This window comes from Clinocottus analis, unplaced genomic scaffold (assembly GCF_023055335.1).
Source record: "Clinocottus analis isolate CAN_PGR_092001 unplaced genomic scaffold, fCliAna1.0.p SCAF_8, whole genome shotgun sequence".
Classification (NCBI taxonomy): domain Eukaryota; kingdom Metazoa; phylum Chordata; class Actinopteri; order Perciformes; family Cottidae; genus Clinocottus; species Clinocottus analis.
Genome location: NW_027176240.1, coordinates 11763855 through 11786635, shown reverse-complemented (window position 1 = coordinate 11786635; position 22781 = coordinate 11763855). Strand labels below are relative to the sequence as shown.

Sequence of the window (22781 nt, the reverse complement as noted above, 5' to 3'; positions counted from 1 at the left end):
TTCAATAATAATAATGCTGCAATTAGGGGAAAAGACCCGACACTTCCCATCTATGTCTGGCAGGATAGTCATTACAACAGATCAAAGATGTATAGCTGTATTATTATAGGATATCTAGAAAAAAGTAGCCCAGCGCTGATTTATTTTCAGAACCATTTTCTACTGAAAAACAGCTACATAAAAGAGGGTAGTAGAGTATTTCAGACAGGTTGTGCACAAAGAATGTCTAAGAAAAGTCTCCAACCTTTCTACAACATCATAAAACGACTAAAAAGGACAACACTGCTTTTGATATGTCTGGAAGTCATTGAATCTATTTAACCCTTAATAATCTGTATTAGTATTAAGTTTGAGCCTTTAGAGTATTTACACTAAGTGGCACTCTTAAAATGTAATGTGAAGTAGTTCCTCCATCTGAATCTTCTATTAATCTACCATGAAGCAGAAACAGGTCAGGACTATTTTGTGGTCAGAGACCAGCAAGTAGCAACTTTAATTTGTACTATTAACAGATTATATGAGACTTTATGGACCCTGAAACCCGAAGGAAGATCTCGGAATTGTGGATCATTTCATAGCCTCAGGAACTCGTGAAATAAACAGAGGAAATAAGGATAAAAGTCTCAAGAAAAGGGAGAATCAGTAGACTTCTGGGAATTAACCATTTAATATAGATTAAGCATCTAAAAAGAACAAAGGAGAAAAATATTTTGGATTAATTCACTTTTCACTTGAATCTACCATTCAAAGATGCAAGCGTGTTCGTCCGTCGTGGGCCGGGAAACATTTTAATGAATGGACACTGCTACTATCACAGCTGCATCCTGAGTAGCTGCTCGACTGGAGAAAAAAACATGTGGGTATTACAGAGGATATAGTGGAACTTGTGTAGTTTTGTGCATCTGTTCCTCTGTGTTGTTAAGTGAGTGAGTACTGAAAGGAATCTCCACTTCACTGCTCTTCACAGTGGCTGGCCGCAGCGAGGGGGGAGTGGTTTAAACTCACAGCTAATCAGAGGAGCCATGGGCAGCTCAAACAAGTGGTTGGGGGCTTGATGCAAAATGAGCACATGCAGTCCGGCACAGATAACCTAAAGGGAATGACACACTACCTCTAATTCCTGGTAACTTTTTCTCCTCCTACCACCGAGAGGTAATAAAAGGACGCCGCAGAATCTCGAGAGGATTCTTTACACTTGGATGCGTCAGAGGAAAGTCATCCAGCCATTTGCAACCTAAAAATCCAAGGAGTTATCATTGTACTAACTTTATTTTTATGTCAATAGCTCTACTATGAAAATGCTGAATGTAGATTTACTAGTTTTAAGTTTCTGCCTCGGTTTGGGGACAGGATACAGTGCTGCTGCTAAGAGACAATATCAGATTCAAAACGGACCGTGCAGCTACACCTTTCTGCTGCCAGAGCAGGAAGAATGCCAAACCCAAAGCAGCAACTATGAAGTTCAAAAAGATGGACCTGAGGACAACGAGGAGTCGACTCAGAGGCTGGAACAACTGGAGACCATTATGGAGAACAACACACAATGGCTGCTGAAGGTAAAGTTGTGTCACACCTGTGATATTACACCACTAGGTTAGTTTGTGATGTTAATGACTTGCAGTGATTTCAGAGTGATAATTTCAGAGGAAAAGAGGATGAAGTAAATTTTGGTATCTGAGAGACCATTATGCTGTGTAAGAGGACAAAATGTGCTGATGAGCTACACTTCCTTTACACAGGTGTCACTGGAGATACCATACTTCCCTTCCAATTTTCAGAAAAGGAAATAATGTAGCCTTTTAAAGAATATCATACACCTATAAAGGAGTATGATGTATAATTTGGATGAAACATTGATCAGATTTCCCACTAAAACATTTGTATAATTATCTAATATACTTTAACATGTGGAACATTGGCACATTTTAAGAACCAGAATGAAAATAAATGAGTTTTTTCGGACTCACAAGAATTCCAGGATATAACTAGTGCGTTTGTTTTCATGCAATGGGCAAATGATTCAGGCTCAAACTGAACCAGTAGCCCTTTGTTAAGGGCCACACTAACAAGAGTAAGGCTTGACCAATACCTCAAAATACAAGAGTGATACAACCGCTCCACTAAACAAAAGACAGAACAAAATCAATTACAAATGAGCAAAGACTCATAATGTTGTCTAATTGTGTAGTTTTAGAAAGTTGCATGTCAGAGATGTAACACATGAGTAACCACACACAGTGGTACCAGACATATATTTAGTTATTTCTTTGAGAATCTATTCAGATTTAGCAAACGCAGAAACCAACATGTAAAAAATGTGCTGGGTGTCTGTGAGCCACTTTCATTCAGTGCTAAAAGACATAAAAGTGGCTGACGGCTGAAAAAGATTCAACACAGGTGTCAACACGAGGGACACATGCTTCCCTTTCATCCTGCCGAACTATTGCTTACGCCAGTGAATGAAGTGACTGTCCTCTTGTCTAGCTGCCGCTCTTCTCCCTCCTCAGAGAGTGATTGCTGATCAGAACTACACACGACGAACCAGACAGGACAAGAACACTTCACAGCTTGATCACACAATTCCCGTCTCGTAACATAAAGCAAGCTCCGATCTGTTTCACCGAAGAGCTCAGAGGGCACAAAAGCTGAAGAGCTGCCTCATAAATCAAAGCCGGCTTGAAACACAAGTGAACATTTTACAAAGTCCAACAGCAATTCTGCTGTAGTGACAGGTTACATATTTCTTACAGGCAAAGAAGCATTGCTGATAAATGATGCGTCAACAAAAATCAATGGGGAGGACTACGGTGCCTTATTCTGTCGTGTCTTCACCAAATGAATGTGCACAAGAAGATACATATGGGAGAACAGATCTTAGCGAAGGGGTCAAATATAGTAAAACAGACCTATTGCAGCCAAATATATGACAGATTATCACTATTGGATGTGAAACTTTACTACTTTGTTGTTTTAACAGAGAGGTCAAATTCATTTTTGTAAACATCAGGAGGCAAGTGTGCTAAGGCCGCTACTACTGGAGAAACCCAGCAAAAACTATGTGAAATATTCTATTTAATCATTCAGCCTGACGAGCAGTATGGTACAGGAGAGGCATTCAACAACTTCTGTCATCACAGATACAATATTTTAATAGATACTGTAGTTGTTGTAAGCTTGCTACCTTGAGTTTAACCTTGATTAAAAAAAAAAGATATAACAGAGTGTTCAAATAATAGAGCACATCAGGTAAAATGTAGCCTCTTCATGTGTTTCAAGGTTTCCACACCCAGTGAACTTAAATAGGAATAAGCAAAGTAAAGAAAATAGATGGATTGACAGCAGAATACGTAACTTTACTTCATCATGTACGTCCCTCTCAGGTTAGAGTCCTCTCCTACAGGAGCGGCCGGATTGTTTGAATGAGTTGAGTCACCACCGGCTGACAACTACTGAGCAAAACAATTTGTTGAGGAACAGTTTTTTTGGCTCCCGACGCCTTTGAGGCGCACAAAGTAAACAACTGATTTGATCATTGACTGTAAATGGGACATCCTGCCAACATTTCAAATGACAGCCTCCCACCTACCACACATCCCTTTGTGTCTCCAAGAACATAAACACACTGGACGTCATGAAAGGAAGACAAACAAAATCAGCACTGATTGCAGATGTCATTTGTAAAAAAAATGTAAAAATTTAAATTGTCAGTTTGGGGTTTGCATTGCTGACTGATGAGTAAATATAAAAAAGTGATAATGCAAACTTATTGTCAATGATGTTTAACAGACTCTGGTTTCCCCTCTCACACACATGTCATACTGTCATGGAGGATGTAACTCCTCACTCAACACTTCCATCCTGTTTACGAGTCGTGTGACCTGATTGCCACTCAGGAACACCATGCAGGAAATAACTTAATGATTGGTCTCGGTCTAAATCGGGCCATACTGTAAGGTAGATCAGGATAAATCTTGTAAAGATGAAACAATGACCTTTTTTTCCACCTTGTATTGTATTATTCCTATGATTAGGAGGTGTTGTATGGGCACGGTCACATAATGCGTGTAAATGGTTTCATCATCTTTAGTTCAAGTTGATATAAATAACTTAATAAATTAGTAACAATTTGTTACACCATATGTTATCAACAATTGAAACCCAATGTAATGTGATAGTTACATTCACTTCTGTCCTCATAGCTCTCCTTAAATAACAGAACAATGTTGCTTTTATCAATCTATTGCATGAAATGGATATTCTCATGCATGTATAGCAAAAAAAGTAGTGAAGATTTGATAGCAATACAGATTTTTTAAACCGATACTACCATCGTTATATATGACGTGGAGACCAATGGGCCTTCCCCCACGATGTTTGTGTCAGACAGAAGGGACGTGGTTAAGCAATTCAATAAAATGACACGACTGGTGTGTAATCAGGGAGTGAAATACAATAATGAAAAATACAAGGTTTCTACTATGCGCTTTAAAGTTTTAAAATTGGACATTTTGAAGACATCATTTCTTAACTTTCATTAAGAAGCATGGCTAAACACTGAATAATACTGCACAATCAACTGAGCTCGCAGTAAACCACAAAAACACTTATTAACACTTCAATAACTTTGGTCACTTTCATCACTTTAACAGTTGCAATATGAATACATTTTAAATACTTTTTATTCCGTCTGTATATATAGTATTGCTATTGTGGCTTCTTTCTTCTTTACTGTTTGTATTACTGTTTAATTTTCTAATGTGTCTCTTGTTTGTACTGCTGCCGTAATTTCCACACTGCAGGACTAATAAAGGATTATCTTATCTTAACACGGTATGTCCATCTTCATTAACTGTCAGTTAATGGTTAATGGTGTTAAATGCACTGCAGTCAGAGCACAAGGAACCATCATACAATGTGAGTTCCTGGACAACCAGGGTGTATCTGAGCAAGAGAACAAGTGACAAGGACAACGGAGCTCCAGCTAGAAACAAAGATGCTCTGTGTCCAACATTACAGAGGCAGCCGGCAGTGAACATCAGTCTGTGAACTACCTGTGAATGCAATACAGAATTGTGAAAAACACCAGTTAATGATACGAATAAAAAAAAACTAATTGTCTTTATCTGTGCTGCAGTTGGAGAACTACATACAGGACAGCATGAAGCAAGACATGGTCCAACTCCAACAGACTGCCGTACACAACCACACGGCTACGATGCTTGAAATAGGAACAAACCTTCTGAGTCAAACCGCAGAGCAAACGAGGAAACTGACCAATGTGGAGGCCCAGGTGAGGCTGGACCACCTGCAGCTTTACACATACAGAATGCTAGGCAACAGAATAAAACCTTATGGAATAAGCATGTGCAAGTGGTTTTTAATGACGTGAAAAAATGAATATGCTTAACATTCTTACCAATCAAAGGGGCCAAAGTGTGCTCAGCGATACGCTGCACTAAATAATGTCAAATTTAAGCAGAGTGCCAAACAGGCATGACTGCGTCAGTTTATTATTGTGGCTACACGTCAATGACCTTATGTGAGCCAACTGTACAGCATTTCCTGTTATTAGCACATTCGTATTCCCACAGAAAGGGTCTATCAGTTTGTCACAATCAGACATCCGTCTGTTCAAAGGCATCAACAGCTCCATTGGAGACACAAAGCTAGGATCCATGAAAACAACCTGCTTTTTGCTGAGTTCAGCAAAAAGCCCTCCCAACTGGGAAATTAGAGGCAAGGTCCCCAACCCCAGAGTTTAGTTCTGTGAAAGTAGGTGGGTTCCCTTAATCAGGTATGTCTGCTCTATTGAAGGATGGTCGTTCTTTTCGGGGGGTGTATATATATATATATATATATATATATATATATATATATATATATATATATATCATTAGCAGGCCATCAGGGCCTTCCAAGCCTTCTCTGAAGGCCTAAACTGCATCACAAAGTTATATATTTTATCATTTAAATATTTTTTTTGTAATAATTAAAAGTTATAACTATTTTATCATGTAATTGTTTTTCACAAATACACTACATGTATTATTAGTATTTGTGCCTATTAGTTTATTTTCTCATTGTGCTGTGTAGCTGCCTTCATCTGTTCCTCTGCTTCTTCAGGCCTCTTGTATGGCTTCTTGGGACCTGTTTAACAGCATTTTATATCCAATCAGATTTCACTTTACTTAATCTATGTAAGAGTAGCCTGGTTAAAATACTTTGGAGAGCCTTTGCGAAACACTAGACGTGTGATTGGTCACAGAGCTGTGATTGGTCAGTGAAGCTAACATCTCAAACCTAGAAGATAGAATCTCAGGATTTACTGATGACCCCTTTCCCACAGAGGTTGATGTGCGCCTGGTAAGTGAAATGCTAATTATGTTAGTGTTTTACACATTTGCAGTCATATTCAATTATAAACAAGCCACAGCGCTTCTGCTAATGCAGCACCTGGGGCGGCTGATCAGGAAGTCTGCGCGGCCTCCGGCGGGGAGTTGCACCGTCGGGGGAAAAAAAATATCTGAAACTAATGCCTGGAGCATATACAAAAACTACTGATGTGCGATTGGAAGAATTTACAAGGTATCTCCTGGACAGAGTCAAACTTAACTGCTTCACGTTGTTCTTTTATTTGAAGGTAATTCATCATTCAACTCGACTTGAGCGTCAACTGCTTGAAAATTCATTGTCAACCAACAAGTTGGAAAAACAACTGATCATCCAAACGAATGACCTCAGCAAGCTGAATGACAAAAACAGGTGAGATCATGAATTGCTGAAGCCAATTTTTGGGGCCATTAAGTCAAATTTTGTGCCGATGTGCGAAGACAAAGCTTGCTGAACTGACGTCTCCACAGCTTTCTGGAGAAAAAAGTAGACGAGATGGAGGAGCAGAGGCAGGTGGAGCTGAAGATGCTTCAAGATGAAAAACAGCAGCTTCAGGCTCTCATCCTCCGGCAGACGGCCATCATCGGTGAGTTGGAGCTGCAGCTGCTCAAAGTCTCCTCCAACAACACTGGACTGCAGCGTCAACAGCAGGAGCTCCTGGACACCGTGAACAACCTCATTCACGCCATCTCCGTCAGCTCCGCTCGAGGTGAGCCTGCACTTCAGGTCATCATAACCTCTTTCATGTGCTCTTAAGCTTTAAAACCCTTGAAAACCTCTGTCTGTTGTAGCCACTGGAATCAATTAAACGCCTGCGCAAACTAATCCAATCAAAAAGCCCTTCATCAAATGCAGCCTATGTTTCATGTTTTTAAGCTGTTGTGTGTGGCTGTGCTATTGTTTTGGATTGCACAACAGAAAAGGTCACCTAACATTAATTAGCACATGGCTCCCTGTAACAGCAGCAACACTGATGTAATGAAGGTGACCTTTTTTTTCTCAGAAGATGTGAACTTATCAAAGGTGGACAGTTAAATGCCGTACAATTCCTTCTGCAGAGAGCAAAACTGTCATGATGCAGGACACTCCTACCACCTTCATCGACTGTGCTGCTGTCTTCAAGTCAGGAAACACCCAAAATGGAGTCTACACGCTCACATTACCCAACACTACAATTGAGGTTAAGGTAAAGTCATTAAATAAAGTTAAATGGATTCAGGCTCGACATGCACTGACCCGTTTTTCATAAACACTCTGGAAGTGCTCAGTATTGTGTTTGAATGCAGTGTAGTTGAATTAAACTGTTCTCAGACTTCCATTTAATGATGCATGCTTGAGCTAAAACTAAGATCTCCGTAGAAACTTTTCAGCGATTAAGACTTTGTTTTCAATGTATCCCTTTCTCAGAACGTAACATTTGTTTTGACCTGCTCAAATACCATGGTATTATCAAATTACAAATGAGGATGACTTCTTTACAGAGCATTCATTTTGCAGCAAAACTCATTTTACCTTGTGTTTGAAGGCTTTCTGTGACATGGAAACAGAAGGAGGTGGGTGGACCGTACTACAAAAACGCTTTGACGGCCATGTTGACTTTCACCGAACGTGGCAAGAGTACAGAAAGGTAAAAGCAATCAAGAAGAAATTCTTCCCCTAAAATAATACAACCTAGGCTACGGTTTTCATGCCTATTGCACAATACAGTGAGCACTAAAAGTGTTTTGAAAAGCCTGGCGATTCTGCTCTGTAAGAGGCAACTACAAACATAGAGATTCAAAGTGATCACCATCTGCTTTTAATAAAGATTATGCAAACAAGGCACCCCCAACATTTTGAAATCACAATAGTTTGCCAACTTTCAAGCACCAGATTGAATTACAGTATATCTTTTATGTCTGCAAGTGCATCTGAAACTGTGCTTAACATTTCTGATTAAAAAAAAGGAGGACTAGATAATTCCAAAAAAATAGACCAGCACTGTCAACTTCAAGTATGAGATTAATGGGACAACACTTTTGCCAAGTCCCCGACAAAGCTATCATGACAGAGGAAAGTGTTCATGCACTTTCCTTTACCCCGACCACAATACTAGCTCTGTTTACCTGCCATACTTTCTCATCAATAACTCAGTGTGACCATGAATATTTGTGATTTTAATTATTCTGATTTTAGTTTCAGGGGAAAAGCCAAGAAATGTACATGGTAGTCCTGCCTGTTTGCTAATGGAACACCCTTCTTGCAGGGCTTCAACAAGGTTTAATTGTATTTCTTTTGTGTCTTTTCAGGGGTTTGGAGACCCTTCAGGTGAATTCTGGTTAGGAAATGAGTTTGTCTCCAGACTGACAGTTCAACAGTCCTACAAACTCAGGATCCATTTGAGCGACTGGGAAGGAAACTCTGGATTCTCACAGTACGACCAGGTTTCCCTTGAAGGTGAAGCACAAAATTACAGGTACGTTATACTAACAACATAAAAGAAGCATGTGTGCCAGATGCTCGTCTGCAATTACTGAAAATTCGGTTTTATTTTGGTTTGAAGCCAAAACGTTACATCTCAAGTTATTAAGGGCAAAGAAGCCCATCAGCGAGTAATGTGTGTCTGACAACTGCTTTTGAAGTTTGCAATCCTGAACACATACCAACAACTGATGCCAAATTTCAAGAAGCATAACTAAAGCACAGCCTCAAAACTCAAAGTCTCGAAATTACTATGAAGGAATTAACAACATTGTTAGTAACAAGATTCAGAGGCAACAGTAACGAGGCACATTCTCGTACATCAAAAGCATCTCTGAAGCATCATCTTTAGAAGAGCTCACATGTAGTGTCATGGCCATTTATTTAATTCATGAATATTTTCCCAAAGCTCAAAACACAATGGCTGTAACTATCTAATCATACTGAATGTATTCTTGGACCGTATCACACATATGTTTATCACCTGAAACCTACTTTAGAGAAAACAAGCTCATGGTCATAAAGGTTGACCTCTGACTACTTTTTTCAAAAGCAAAACACATTATAGAAATTCCTCTGGATGACTCTTTGCTGTATACACTTCCTGATACTGACGTACTGGCATCAGCCCAAAGAAAATGTAATAAAACTGCTCAGTGCTTGAAAAATAGGAAACACATCAAATGTCTTGGATGTCTAACATTCAGGCTACACATCTTGGCAATAACACAATCTCCAGAAGTGTTTTCTTTTCTGAACCTAAGCTAATTTCAGGAGTGGAATGGATACTTCCTTTGAATTTGACAAACAGACCTTGAGCTGCACCAATTCAACACAGTTCTTTTCATGTCTTAAGACTACTTGACTATGACCAATTAGGTCTCCAGTTAGATGGCTCAATAATTCCAAATAACTTCTACAAAGAAACTGCACATAAAGCACAATGGGAATTCTTCAGCAAAAAAATAAATTTAGCATGACAACATATGAAACCACTAAGCTGCTTGTGAAAATCAGAAAGAGAACAAAACTGAGATGCAAATAGCACATACTTTAGTCCTCATGCCAAACCACAGATCCAGTTCAGTTAGATCCAGTATTAGTGAAGCTATGGCCAAACTGTATAAGCGAGCTGGACATTGGCTTTTGACGAACACCAATCACAGACGTCCTCCTCCTCTTCCTTCATTTTTCATTCTACAGGATACACCTTAAAGGCTTCAGTGGAACAGCAGGCAAAATAAGCAGCATCGGCCAGCCAGGAAGTGATTTCAGTACAAAGGATGCAGACAACGACAAATGTGTTTGCAAATGTTCACAACTGACAACAGGGGGTAAGAAACACATTTTTAACTTGTGCTTTTGAATCTTTGTGCTTGTCATGAAAATACAAAATATCAGGATTTGTGTGGAACAGATTCCCACCCGTCAAAATTTTGGCACTTGCCACAAAAATCTTCAAGGGCATTTTAAGGGCTCCCATACTTTTGTGGCCGGGTCAAAGAGCACAATTAGCTCAGAGTTAATCACTGATCAACTCATTGGGGAATTCAGCCCCTACAATGGCTGACATTAATAGCCTGGGAACAGAACTCTCCCCTCTCTCCTCTTGTGGCTTAAAGGTCCTCCTCCATTCCCTTGAAAGTGACTCCGCTGCCAGAAGTTTGTCTCCCTCTGTATTGCGGTCTGCCAAGTGAGCATGAAGGCATGAAAACTCTAACCCTCTCCCCTTTTTCCCATGAGAGACCCCTCACAAGGGACTTCATACGCACATTATGCACAATCGTGACTGAGTGGCACTGACCCAGTGAAAAGAGTAACGTGAGATCTGCCATCACAAACACAAAGCTGTCTGTTTTGAATGAACTACAATGTGAATGACTGCACTAAAGCCGTTTGAACATTAATGGGGTCAAACCGTATTTTAAACCTAAATCATTGTGTGTTTTTAACTGAACGATTAGGTTTCTTGGTCGCTGTTTACAGATATACATGTTATTTCTATGTACTACATATGACAGCCCAGTTATTACTGCTGAGCAGAACCCAGAATCCAGAGTAAAGATACAAACCAAGTTATCAGTCAGTCTCTCCTGAACACACTGATGAAGAACTTAAAAAGTGTCAGTTGGACCTAAAACAAAAAGGGTGTGTGTCCACGATAAGTGACAACATCTCTACATAAGAGCGGTAGCAATTTTACTGTCACATCCAATTAGATGCTGTCAAATGTGAATTGGCTGCCTTGACATCATGACACTTACAGAAGAGCCACTTTTTTCACAAGAAGCTTCGAGCTGCTCGTGTGATGCCAAGTGAAGGGTTAAGTTACAGCTGCAAGTGCAAAGTGAACAATGCATTAATGCTTTTCATTAAATAGAAGCCAAATAACTGCTATTATAGCTTAAAAAAATATATATTTAATGCTGGCATGTTCTTTGAAATCTCAACTACTCATTATATATGGAGTAGCAGCTTTTTAACCTAAAAGCTTCAGGTTTTAAAGGAAAAAGTGTATGTAACCTGTCTGCGGATGGCACAGTTTACAAAGCCTGCATATGTATTCTACTTTATTTTGTTTGAGTTTGCCACAAGCTTACGTTAAGATGGTTTAATTCTGAAAGGAGCTTTACAATTTGTGATATTTGATTTTATTCTATAGCTTTGCCCTGTGACCATGAAACATTTACACATATGATCACATATGAAAGAGTGAGTGTTTTAAGCTAAACTTACAAGGCCTTCCTGTAAACACGTTACTGTGTCATACTATTATAAGAAAAGAAATCCTCTTTGACATCATGTACATTTAAGACATTTTGTTTCGATGTTCTAGGTTGGTGGTTTGATGCCTGCGGTCCGTCCAATTTGAATGGGATGTATTACCAGCAAGGCCAAAACTCAAATCGCTTCAATGGAATCAAATGGTACTACTGGAAAGGCTCGGGCTACTCACTGAAGTCCACTACAATGATGATCAGACCAGCAGACTTCTCAGGTTCCCTTTGAACTGTCACTCACAGAATAAGCAAACTGGGATGGAAATTCTGCCGGACAAACAGCAACAAACAACAAAACCAAAAATAAAAAGTATCAAGTGAACCAAAGCACTTCATGAACATATTTTACATAGCTTTGGAAATACATATTTTGTGCCTTTTTAGGTTTAATAATTTAAATTAAATGGGTTGTTGCAAGAAATTGTTAGACATGAACTGTCATAATTACACCTATCTTTATTGAAATATGCATGACTGTGGTATGTATAGATTACTGTGGGTATAGTAATTACACTGAGAAATAACATCAAGCTAACCACACAGAAGATTCAAAGTTGACATAAATACATTTCCTTAAAGATTTAAATATAGTCAAATCATCCATGTTTTGAATAACAGCTGTTTGTGTCATTGTGAAGAAGAGATTTTGATGCAACATGCAGTGAACTGGCTCAAAATAATTATGTTTTTGTCGAATACCTAAAATACAAAATGCCACAGAAAATGTTTCTCTCCAGATAATATTGTTTTTCTCCCGAGAATATATGTACATTTGTTGTTTAATTTATATGTAGATTTATAAGACGTTTTCTATTTAACATTATACATGAGAGACATTTGAGTCCTAGCTAGCTAACGATTTCATTGCACATTCACAAGGAATCATTTTCATATAATTGTGCAGTACCTTTTCACATGCTCATACATAACAATGTACTTCTTTATTTATGTTATGTTTGTTTTGAAGCTTCAACAAGCAAAATGTATGCTAAATCTGTGAGAGTGAGGAAGCTACATTTCTCAATTATCTGTAATACTCTCCCAGCTGTTATGTACCTGAAGTTGAATATAAAACACAACCACAAGGCCGAGAGCTTAAGATGTAAGTCTCAACTCTAAAGTCCTTTTTTCCACAACAATCCTGTTCTACACAATGCAATGCACAGCCTGGTGACATATTGTTCAGCAATGTCTCTTTTAAAGAACAAAATAAAAATTCAAAATGTTTAAACTTTTTCATTTCTTGTTGCTTTTAGGTCACTAAAACCGTTTACTGACACAGTCCACACTCAATCCCCAAATCTTCAGAGGAGGGATCTAAGCAAAGCTAAAAGTGGGCAATGTGGATAACGTCCTTTATCACAGTTTATGTAATGTTATAGAGCGATATCGATTTGTTGTGACACAGTCAATTTGAGGTCAGTGGGAATGTCTTGTTTTTGGCTAATTAAGCAAACTAAATACCTGACATTTCAAGGAGCAGTACTACATCCGATTACCGGTAATACAATGATTAATACAATGCAGCTGTAAATTAGTCCTGGTTATTGGTTTGTAATATTTTTCATGTTGAGTTAAAGTTAAAATGGCAAACCTGCTTTGAACATTGGTCTCATGCAACATGTCGGTGTTAGTCTTTATTTTCTTTACAAAAAAAACGTTTTATGAATTATAAAAAAATGTATATTATTAATTGTGTCATTATTTGAACAAAAGCATTATATTTGTTTTTATTTATCCATAACAATCCCGTTGAGATGTAAATAAAAATTCACTGTGAAAATTGTCTGTTTTAACCACAGTTTCTATAATGAATGCATCTAATAGCAACGTGGCTCCAGAGGCAACAGAAACTACTGATGGACAAAAGAAGGAAGCATGTGGTTTGCCAGCCGTTGCGTGTGCAGTAAGAGTAAAGGAATGTACAAACGGCCGTGGGGACATTAAACAAAGTTATGCAATTTAAAGAGGAAATGTGTTGACTTTTGTCTGCATTTCTACCCAGCTTCTACTCTCGCGGTAGCAAGAGCCGACCGAGATTCATGAATGACGAGTTCAGGAAGAGGCAACATTTACAGTTCACACAGGATGCTTCAGGAAAAACAAGCGGACTGAAAATGGATGACTGGCAATGAAAATTTGTAGGTTTCCGTCCAACTTCCTTTAGTTTGGTTTTACGAGCCTTTATTTTGAGTATCAAAAAGTGGCATTGTAAATATCATTTTTAGTGTATGATTGGTACACAGAAAGAAATATATTTAGAAAATTTACATTTTAATTTTTTAAAAAGCCTGTAAAATAAGCTCTGGATTAAGCTTTGCACTGCAGTCCAGGACTCAATAAGTTACTAATAATACTTATAATTAATGTAGTTAATACTAATAATTCACATACAGTAGTTCTTGTGTGTTGGACACTCTTACTGTCCTATTAAAGTAGAATTGGTTCTCACCTGTGCAGCAGGAAATTGGTCTGATAGTTCATATGGTTCCTCTGGAATCCACTGCCTTTGCTCCAAGCACCACAGCACCTACTCCAGAAAAAAGGTAAACACAAGATAGTAAGAAGTTTCATTATCATTTTAAATACGGTCATGCAATGGCTTCAAAACAGATACAAACTACACACCCATTCAAATGACAGGATCCAGCAGCCACGAGCTATGCCCAACAGAATGTTGAGAGTCCGCCGGTGACCCCCAGACACGACATGAGTTGTGCTCTCACAAACTCGGTCAACGATTGAAAAACCACCCAGTGCCGTCACCACCTGAACCAACGTGTGCTGCTTCCTACAAGAGGTGAACAGAGTAGAAAGCAACCAACATAAATGCTTAAACAAGACATACTTTCTTACCAGCTTTCTCACCAAAGCATTCAAACTGTTGTGAGCAATCTATGGCTGTTGACATTTATCTTAAGACCAACAGTTTGAAATGTTTGTACTTACTCAGTGGGCATGCTCGTCATGACCATTGTTTTCATAGCCTGAAACAGATATGACAGGATCAGACATTTTCTTAACCAAATGCATCTTTACCTTATGATCATGAACACTCTTCTAAAACATTATCCAACTGTCAAGCAATAAAACAAAGCTGGAAGTGAAACAAAATGAAACCCTTATGCAATATGCTCGTAATGATACATTCAATGCTTTCACACCTATCTTTTTTTTGGGAAGTAGTTCTTAGGCGCTAGTGGATTCCCCGTTCTTTGGGTGTTACAATACCAACATATTTGGTAAACAAGAAAACATTTGTGGAACAGCTACAGAGCACAGATTTGGCCAGTTTTTTTCTCGGCTTGTGTTTGTAGGAGTTAAAAAAATCACAGAAAACAGGAGTTAAATCTGTGAACTCTATGAAGAAGAAATCTACATGTTAAAGTACCCAATAACATATATTAATGAAAAAAGGTTTTCAAAGACACTGGGAAATGTAATGGGTGTATGTTTCTTTGGGTGTAAGTATTGTGAGCTGTTTTGTTTAACAATGCAGCACTGAACAGGTAAAATGACCGTTCTTCACCAGATAAACAGGCTGTGCACTTTCAACAACCCTGTCCGGAGACCAAAAAGGAAATCAAACACCAAGGCCACGAGTGGAGAAAAACATATTCAGAGCCACAGAAACGGAACTGTAAATGTGCAGCCTGACGACAGTGGTCCATCCAGCCTCGTACTTTGGCCCCAAAACAGCAAGTCATCATCGAAACAAACACCTGAGCAGCAGTTACAGACAGGACCACCCGACCTTTCCTGCCAATATACTGATATCTGGTCCCCCAGCTGGAAGTCAGGGGTTAAGGCCTGCTGCACACATTGCTGCCAAAACGGTCCAGCGGGCCCTCCCACACCATCACCACATTGTCCCTGATAAGCAACTTGTGAAGTCATTGAGGTGGTTACCACCATCACCACCCCGTGACTGCTACTCCTCAGTTGTCCTGACAGAAGCTTTTTACAAAAGTAATTTTTTGTTGATATTTTTACTTTGTTAATGGTGTCTTTTAACACCTCAGAAATGCCAAAGGTGACAAGAAAATCTGCTCATTTTAGGGTCTTTCAAACTAAGTCAAACAACTCAAAACATGGGCAGCTATTCCAAAGGTTCCTCAAAGGAGACTTTGGCTTATCTTATGCAGTGGACATGTTCTGGCAGCAGCACAGGCCTTGAAAAATGAGTTGGACATAATAAGCCTTTGACAAAGAGTTGGTGTGAACTGCAGCGTGGCCTCTGAGCACAAGTGCTACCAGCACAAATTAAAGAAATTCTTCTCTATGAACGAGTCTCCATGAGGCCTGCTAATCTGGGAAAATGAAAATGACACTATTCAGAAAAATCTAAGAGAGGTGAGGATCCTGAGTCTCTGCAAAGATTGAGGTCAAGTGAAGCTGTGAGAGACAATTAAAAATACCAGTAAAAAAAATGGAAAAAGAAAACCTAAATAACCACTTACAACTGAAGAGCACCTGAAGGTGAAAAATACCATGTGCACACACAGTATTACTCATATCAGTTTACAGGCTTTGTGAACTCAGTTAACTTTTTTTGACCCTTGGCCATTTCTGAAAGAATTTTACACTCAAAAGGATTTATGAAACACACTTTGAGTTTATTTAAATAATTATTAATTAGGTTGAGAGGATTGATGGAAGAAAAGAGGAGAAAGGGATGGGAAATATCATTAAAATAAGCTTAAATAAAGTTGTTAATATTTGCAATGGTGGATTGCAGTATTAAAACACATTCATAAAACACATAGTCCCTAACCATTAGTGCATATCTAAATCATTACATGTATAAATAAATGCATGACATTTAAATATATATTTTTTTAATCATTTACTAACACTTAACACTTAACACTCAATTATCTTATCAATCAACTATAAGTCCTTAATACTTCATTTATAAATGGGGAATCCATCATTTAAAAAACCCAATCATGAAACTCATAATCGTCAATCTTATTCAAGAATGAAACATTTATAACTGTGTTTATGAATTGCATACTTATGAGGGTTCATGTTGGAACAATGCTTAATGAATGATGAATTAAGTATTTACTCATGCTTTAATAATGCTAAATATTGTGTAGTTATTATAAAGTGCTATTGTTGAGGGATTATGTATGTAATCTAATGACTTTAGGTTAAAATGTATTCAGAGTTACTTTTTCGTTTTTTCCACAATGAACGATATCCTTGCTTACCACCTGCACCTTCAAAGACGGGTGAGCCCTGCAGGTGTGACCTCTGAGAGCTTGGATGGATGTGTTTTCCGATAACGCCTCACATTTAAACATTAATCTATTATCAGGATCTTTACAGAACTACATAACAACTATCATAACATCTCTGAAATCAGGCTACAATAAAGTCAACCCATGACAGAACCCTTAAGGGAGCAGACGTCATTTTTGGCTTTTTTCAACTTTGGCTTGTTGAGGTTACCAGCGTAACAAAAACAGAGTCCAGGTGCATTTCACAAGCAAGGAAGTTGTACGCTACCATCACAGAGGCAAAACACAGGAAACCCTCAGGACCAGACAGAACCTCTTGACTAGCTGCGTCAAACGGCTATGGAAGTGTGTGACCTTATGGAGGAAATACTTAAAAAGGAATGACACACTATTGATGTTTCATTTACTTCCCGGACTTCCTATATCACAGAAAACCATGAACGTCAGTTATTTTGTCAAATTCTACAGCTAGATTGTGCAATCCCATCAACAGTATCTTTACTAAACCACTAAGCTTCCCACCACTTTATGCTCTGATCATCCTGTTTTTACAGCCCCACAACATTTAAGAAAATGTACACCAATGCAAGATTTTTAGGAAAACTTGTATTGTGAAATTCAATCATCAGAATGTACACTTAACATTCAAATCAATCATGATGTCTTCTCACCTTTGTTTGGTTAACCATGTTCTGAAGACTCAAGCTGACTTGCTTATTGTGATACTCTTCATTGCCTTCTGTTAGACCAGCTGCAACTGTACACACATTTCCTCCACCTACATTTGAAAACAAGAAAAACATTTGAAAACAATGTAGGGCGGAGGGGGGGGGGGGGTTGTCACTCAAGCAATCACACCGCTGTGCCTGTGTTGATCTCTCATCTCCTTATTACATCTGGCATAAAAAAGGAGTAAAATGTAGATATTTAAACTACTTACTACCACTTCATTTCTACCAGAGATGACTCACTTCCATTTATTAGGATTAAACACATTCAATCATTATCTCAAAGAATAAAGTTGTTGCTGTTGACTCACATATTCTGAGGTCTCAATGTGTTTTAAGATAATAAAAAAAAAGATAAGATGTCTGTTGTTGAATTTGTAAGTTTATTATACATCAGAAATGTGATTAAAAAGCCTTAGATTTCAATAATGACCTGTTGGCATATCCAGTGCGTAGTTTCCATCTTTAAATCTCTCCAGTTTCAAAACAAAATATACTGTCAGTCCCATCTATTACATACTTACAAATGAAGCTTACAATACCCCTAATTTGCCTATCCTTGGATTGTTAGAGAAAAAACTGAGACAAAGGGAGAGAACATGTGTTAAACTCTGTATTAAACCAAATTCATGACCTTAAATTAGAAATAAGGTCTTGAAAAGACAAACACATACAGAATATTACAAGAATATTCATATGAAAAGGTCTCATTCATTTACATTGGACTGTTCTCCTCATTCTTCTCTTTATGAATATCCAGGATTAAATCTTCAAAAAATTAGCTGAATTGAATCTGTATTCCTTAAAATAATAATTATGTTGCAAACCTTTTGAAACTACATACAAAACCTAAGGATTACAAACAAATGTACTAACATCCAGCATTGTGAATGTTAAAACACCATTAGTAATTTTTTGTTCATAATAAAGATAATAGAGGAAATCATTATTACACTTTCTAGCCTTACTACTCACATTTAAAGGTATGAGAATTGGCATTGACAGAGTTTTTCTGCAGCTTCGACATTGTGTCTCTTGACACTGTTGGTGGTCCTGATGCTGTTCTCTGTTTCACGGCATCACTTGTAGTTGTGCTGGTGCTTGTGAAGGGCAAGGTGCTTTGTCTTTTCCTTTTGGCCATGGGTATAACATCAGCATCTGGACTCTCCAACGCAGGCAGAGATTCTTTAGCATCCTGTTGTGGATGACTTTGGGGCTTACTGGTTGCATCAGACTGCTGACTTGTATCTAGTAACCTCTTCTTTTTACTCTTAGTTTCAGATCCAATGCTTTCCCTTCTTCTTATTTGTCTCTTCTTTGGGACGGAGTCCAACTCAAAAGGAATCTGAATGTCTCTCTCCACTGGAAGATTAGGCAAAGGAGGTCTTTTTGATATAGGGCAGTAGTTGGCAGGTGAAAAATAGTCCTCAAACACATTGTCGTCCCCGTCAGTGACGACACTTTTAGAGTCACTGGATATAGTGAAAGATCGTACAAAGGCAGAAAGTGATGGGCTGGCTCGTTTAGGTGTTTTCTGTAACGGGGTAATAGTTTCTTTTGACCGTTTAACTGCACCATTGCTTAATTTGGCTGGTGATGAGAGGCCGCTAGAAGAGTTTGCAGCATCAAAACTTAAATGTGTCTTAGTCTGTCTGAAAGATTTAGCAGCTTTAACTTTCCTCTTTCCCTTTTCAGTTTTGTTTGGTGATGGACTACAGGGTTTTATCTCAGATTGCCTTTTTTCTTTATGAAAGTTCTTGCTGTTGCCAGATCTCCTATCCTTAGAGGGACTTTCTAATAAACTGTGTTTCTCTGCTGGCTTTTTTCTGACTGAGGTCCTTCGAGGGTTAGGGTATTTTTTTGATCTAGTCGCTTCATCGTCCTGAAAGTCTTGACATTTCACATGACTTGAAGTCTGTTTTGGCACATCATGACAGGGTGAGAGCCACGGCTTTGTGGAGTCTTTCCTATGGCGTTGTTCAATATGGTCATGGTCAGTTCCGACAATTTGCGTTCTCCCTTCTTCCTTATCCGGCGAGTAAGCAGGTTCAGCAACAGAAGCACTGGAATCATCATCCGACTGGTCATCTATATTCAGAAAAAAACAAGGATATTGCACTTTGTTTAGCTACTTACTGTTGATTTTTTTTGTTTGCCAGTGTGTTTAGTTGGATTTGTAATTGTTCTATATGACTCCGGCTGCCCCTTCTTAGTCGATTAATCGATCGTATCGGTCATGGTTGACTAAAATCTCTTTAAATCAATTAGTTGTTGTTGACTTTTTCCCAAGAAAGTATTGAACACATCTCTAACACAAGATTTAAAGTGGTGCTTTTGTGTGATTTGTGTTGTCAATTGAGATTCATTGCATGAATCAAATAGTGGATTAGCCGACATGAGCGTTAGTTAACTAATAAACTCTGAAATCAAGGACAGTCCTATCCATGACCCTCACTATATAAAACCACAGGCAGTGGATCCTGCTTCACATTGTTCTTTACTTTATGAATTGTGGTGTGTGAAAGGCAACAAGAGACTGAGAGGGTGCTGTCATACTATATTTTAAAGTGTTTCAATGTAATTTTTTTACCGTTTTCATTCACATCAAAAACAAACATGAAGGTTGACGATATACATACAAACTGAGATGAAACTTCAAGAAGCACCATCTTGGATTTCAACACAACATTACAATTTTCCATTGATCAGTAACACAAAAATATTCTTACACATGAATTTGAGGATGGTTGGTGTGCTCCCAAGAGAAGGCTTAAGCCCAGTGGTTGAGCAGGATTCAACCATTTGTGAAGCTGAAAGATAGAAAATGTAAATGTGAATTTCTGCGGTTTAGGTCAGTTCATCAGATAATACAACTGATGCTGTTCATACCTGTGGGTGAGAGGTTTTCTCGTTTCTCTTTCATGTCTTTCAAACGTTGTGCCATATAATCTGATCTTTTCAATGCAGGACTATAGACTATTCCATTCTCCTCATCAATAATGATGGGCGACACATCTGTAACTGTGGGCAAAAATAAATCAAAGTATGTAGTTTGTCATTTAACGTTACCTTTAAAAAGTTTCTAAAAGTGTAATAATCTCTTACCAAGAGGTTGTTTTGGAGCAAGGTCTTTCATCATTTTATCTAATTTTTTCTTCATGCGTCTGTCGTTTTCAGGTGTCCTCTCTGGAGAATCTTTTGGCTGCATGCAACGATGCTACATGAATCAAAAGACATGAAGCATTATATATTACATTGTGTATGAAGAAAAGAAACCAACAGTGATTTACAATAACAGCTTGAACTTAAACATAAAGACCTCATGTACATCTGACTTCACTCACTCTTTTGTTCTTCAAAACAAGATTGCTTTCATCATTAACAGCTGGATACAACTCTTCATCCACACGATCGCCATCATCGTAACATCTGAACATAATTTTACCAAAAATAAGCCACAATATCATGTATCACTTCATGACAATACAGGATCATAGAGTTGTTGCTGTCTCTCAGCGTCATTCTTACCTGCCTACCCAGAGAACAGAGACAAGCCTCACACCACTTTTCTTAGCTTTCCTCCATGTAGCCAGGTGTCCGTTGCTGAAGACGACATGTGTGACTTGTTTATTGAATGCTTTTGATACCTGTGAAATAAAAGGCATTTAGATTTTGCAAAGAGCACATATCAATTGTCTGAAAATACAGTCAATGACACACACTATAGTGATAATGTGTATGTGTGCCCTGCAGTCTCACCTGAGCTCCCATTTCTTGCAGCTGCTGAACGAATGGTTTCGAATAGTTTGCCGTTTTGTCTGATGACCACACATCAACGTAGACCACGACATCTGACAAGACACAGAGTCATTAACTTACACGATAAATAATGAAGTTCAATTTCGCCAACTTAGATTAATTGCAGTAAAACTAAGACAATGTACAATACCTTTAAGAACTGAACCATTGTTGATTGTGGTCATTACTGGTCTCTTTAGCTTCACCTACACAAAACCAATGAAGACACTTTTTTAGTTTGAAGAACGAACATCATTGTGACCACCATGGTCAACCATGCTGACTAAACCTATTGGGGTCAACGACGCAAAAGAAAACTAAAAGGTATTAGTCTTACAAGTGTACTAAGGATTGACAGTACCCAAAGGTTACCGCAGCAAACAGTGATACTGTTGACATGTCTGACCATGTTTTTTTTTACATGTCTATTGACCTCTATCTGTATCATTAAAAACACATTATATAGGTACAGTGGTCTAATGTAAACCCTGACTGAAACGCAATGATTAACTGTCGTTTTTAGATGCTAAACAACCGAACGTTAGCTCCGTAGTTTACGTAGAATCGTGAATTAAAGTTATCAAAACTATGGCTTAACCACCTATAGATACCCTATATGACGTAGGTAACTGAAACTTTAATCATGTAAAGGACACATCTTTAACAACATCATTAGATATCTAAACGTATCACCTAGAAAGTAGTACTATAGCACTTCAGGCTGTTTTCTGTTTTCGTAAGTGTAACGTTTCGATGCTAAAGTACCGAGCTAACCCAAACCCTGGCGTTACGCTGGTGTGACGAATACTTCCGTAATAAGGTGACACACGTCTTACACGTATGTTTTACAAATAGCAGGACAAATGCAGGAACACAGTATTTTCAACAATCGCATTGCACTTACTTTATGTCACAGGGAGGTTTAAATTGCACAGATTCCAGCAATAATACCTTCAGAGTACATTGTTCGCGCGTGCAGTTTGTGATGCGATGCATTCTGGGACATGAGCCATCATTGGCTAAGCGGTAACAAACGTCACTTCTAGCCCGGAAGCGATGATAAAGGGAACAAGATAGCACCCTTGAGAAGAGCCCTTTAGAAGTATACTTCAACCTCGTCCGTAAAACAAACGACTCTTTTAGGAGTACTATTGTTACTTATTCGGTCTATGTTGATCAACAACCACACTGTTATGTAAAATTACTTAATTTAGTCAAAATGGTGGCCTTAAGCATTCATTTGTTGTATGATGTGTAACCCTAAGTTTAGACTTAGCCCAAACTTATGTATGGAGTTATGTATTCCAGTCTAGCCTATTCCTGTCACACATTTAAACCAAAGACAAACCCATGAAAATGCTTTTGTTAGGTGACCTTTT

General features: G+C 38.3%; 2 protein-coding genes across 9 annotated transcripts in view; one reads left to right on the top strand and one right to left on the bottom strand.

The window, feature by feature from the left end:
• Positions 1-22403, bottom strand: part of mcph1 (microcephalin 1) — a 26400-nt gene extending 3997 nt beyond the window's left edge. For 5 of the 8 annotated variants that reach the window (XM_068567847.1, XM_068567848.1, XM_068567849.1 and 2 more), the window contains exons 1-13: positions 22307-22403; positions 21554-21608; positions 21364-21455; positions 21133-21251; positions 20949-21033; positions 20710-20821; positions 20494-20625; positions 20334-20414; positions 18580-19692; positions 17548-17654; positions 14580-14617; positions 14259-14421; positions 14083-14160 (exon numbers count right to left, since the gene is read on the bottom strand). In XM_068567847.1, coding sequence (XP_068423948.1) covers positions 14083-14160; positions 14259-14421; positions 14580-14617; positions 17548-17654; positions 18580-19692; positions 20334-20414; positions 20494-20625; positions 20710-20821; positions 20949-21033; positions 21133-21251; positions 21364-21455; positions 21554-21587 — 2154 coding nt within the window. In that variant the 5' untranslated portion in view covers positions 21588-21608; positions 22307-22403. Of the gene's footprint in view, positions 1-11110; positions 11185-11806; positions 11898-14082; positions 14161-14258; positions 14422-14579; positions 14618-17547; positions 17655-18579; positions 19693-20333; positions 20415-20493; positions 20626-20709; positions 20822-20948; positions 21034-21132; positions 21252-21363; positions 21456-21553; positions 21609-22306 lie in introns of those variants that run through there. The other 3 variants (XR_011077080.1, XR_011077082.1, XR_011077081.1) reach the window with 2 other exon arrangements.
• Positions 1034-12908, top strand: angpt2a (angiopoietin 2a). The gene is made up of 9 exons (XM_068567852.1): positions 1034-1556; positions 5135-5290; positions 6641-6762; positions 6861-7099; positions 7449-7576; positions 7916-8017; positions 8679-8845; positions 10054-10184; positions 11687-12908. Exons 1-9 carry the CDS (start codon positions 1293-1295, stop codon positions 11857-11859), a joined length of 1482 nt encoding a protein of 493 aa, XP_068423953.1. The 5' UTR covers positions 1034-1292; the 3' UTR covers positions 11860-12908.
• Positions 22404-22781: the final 378 nt, after the last annotated feature.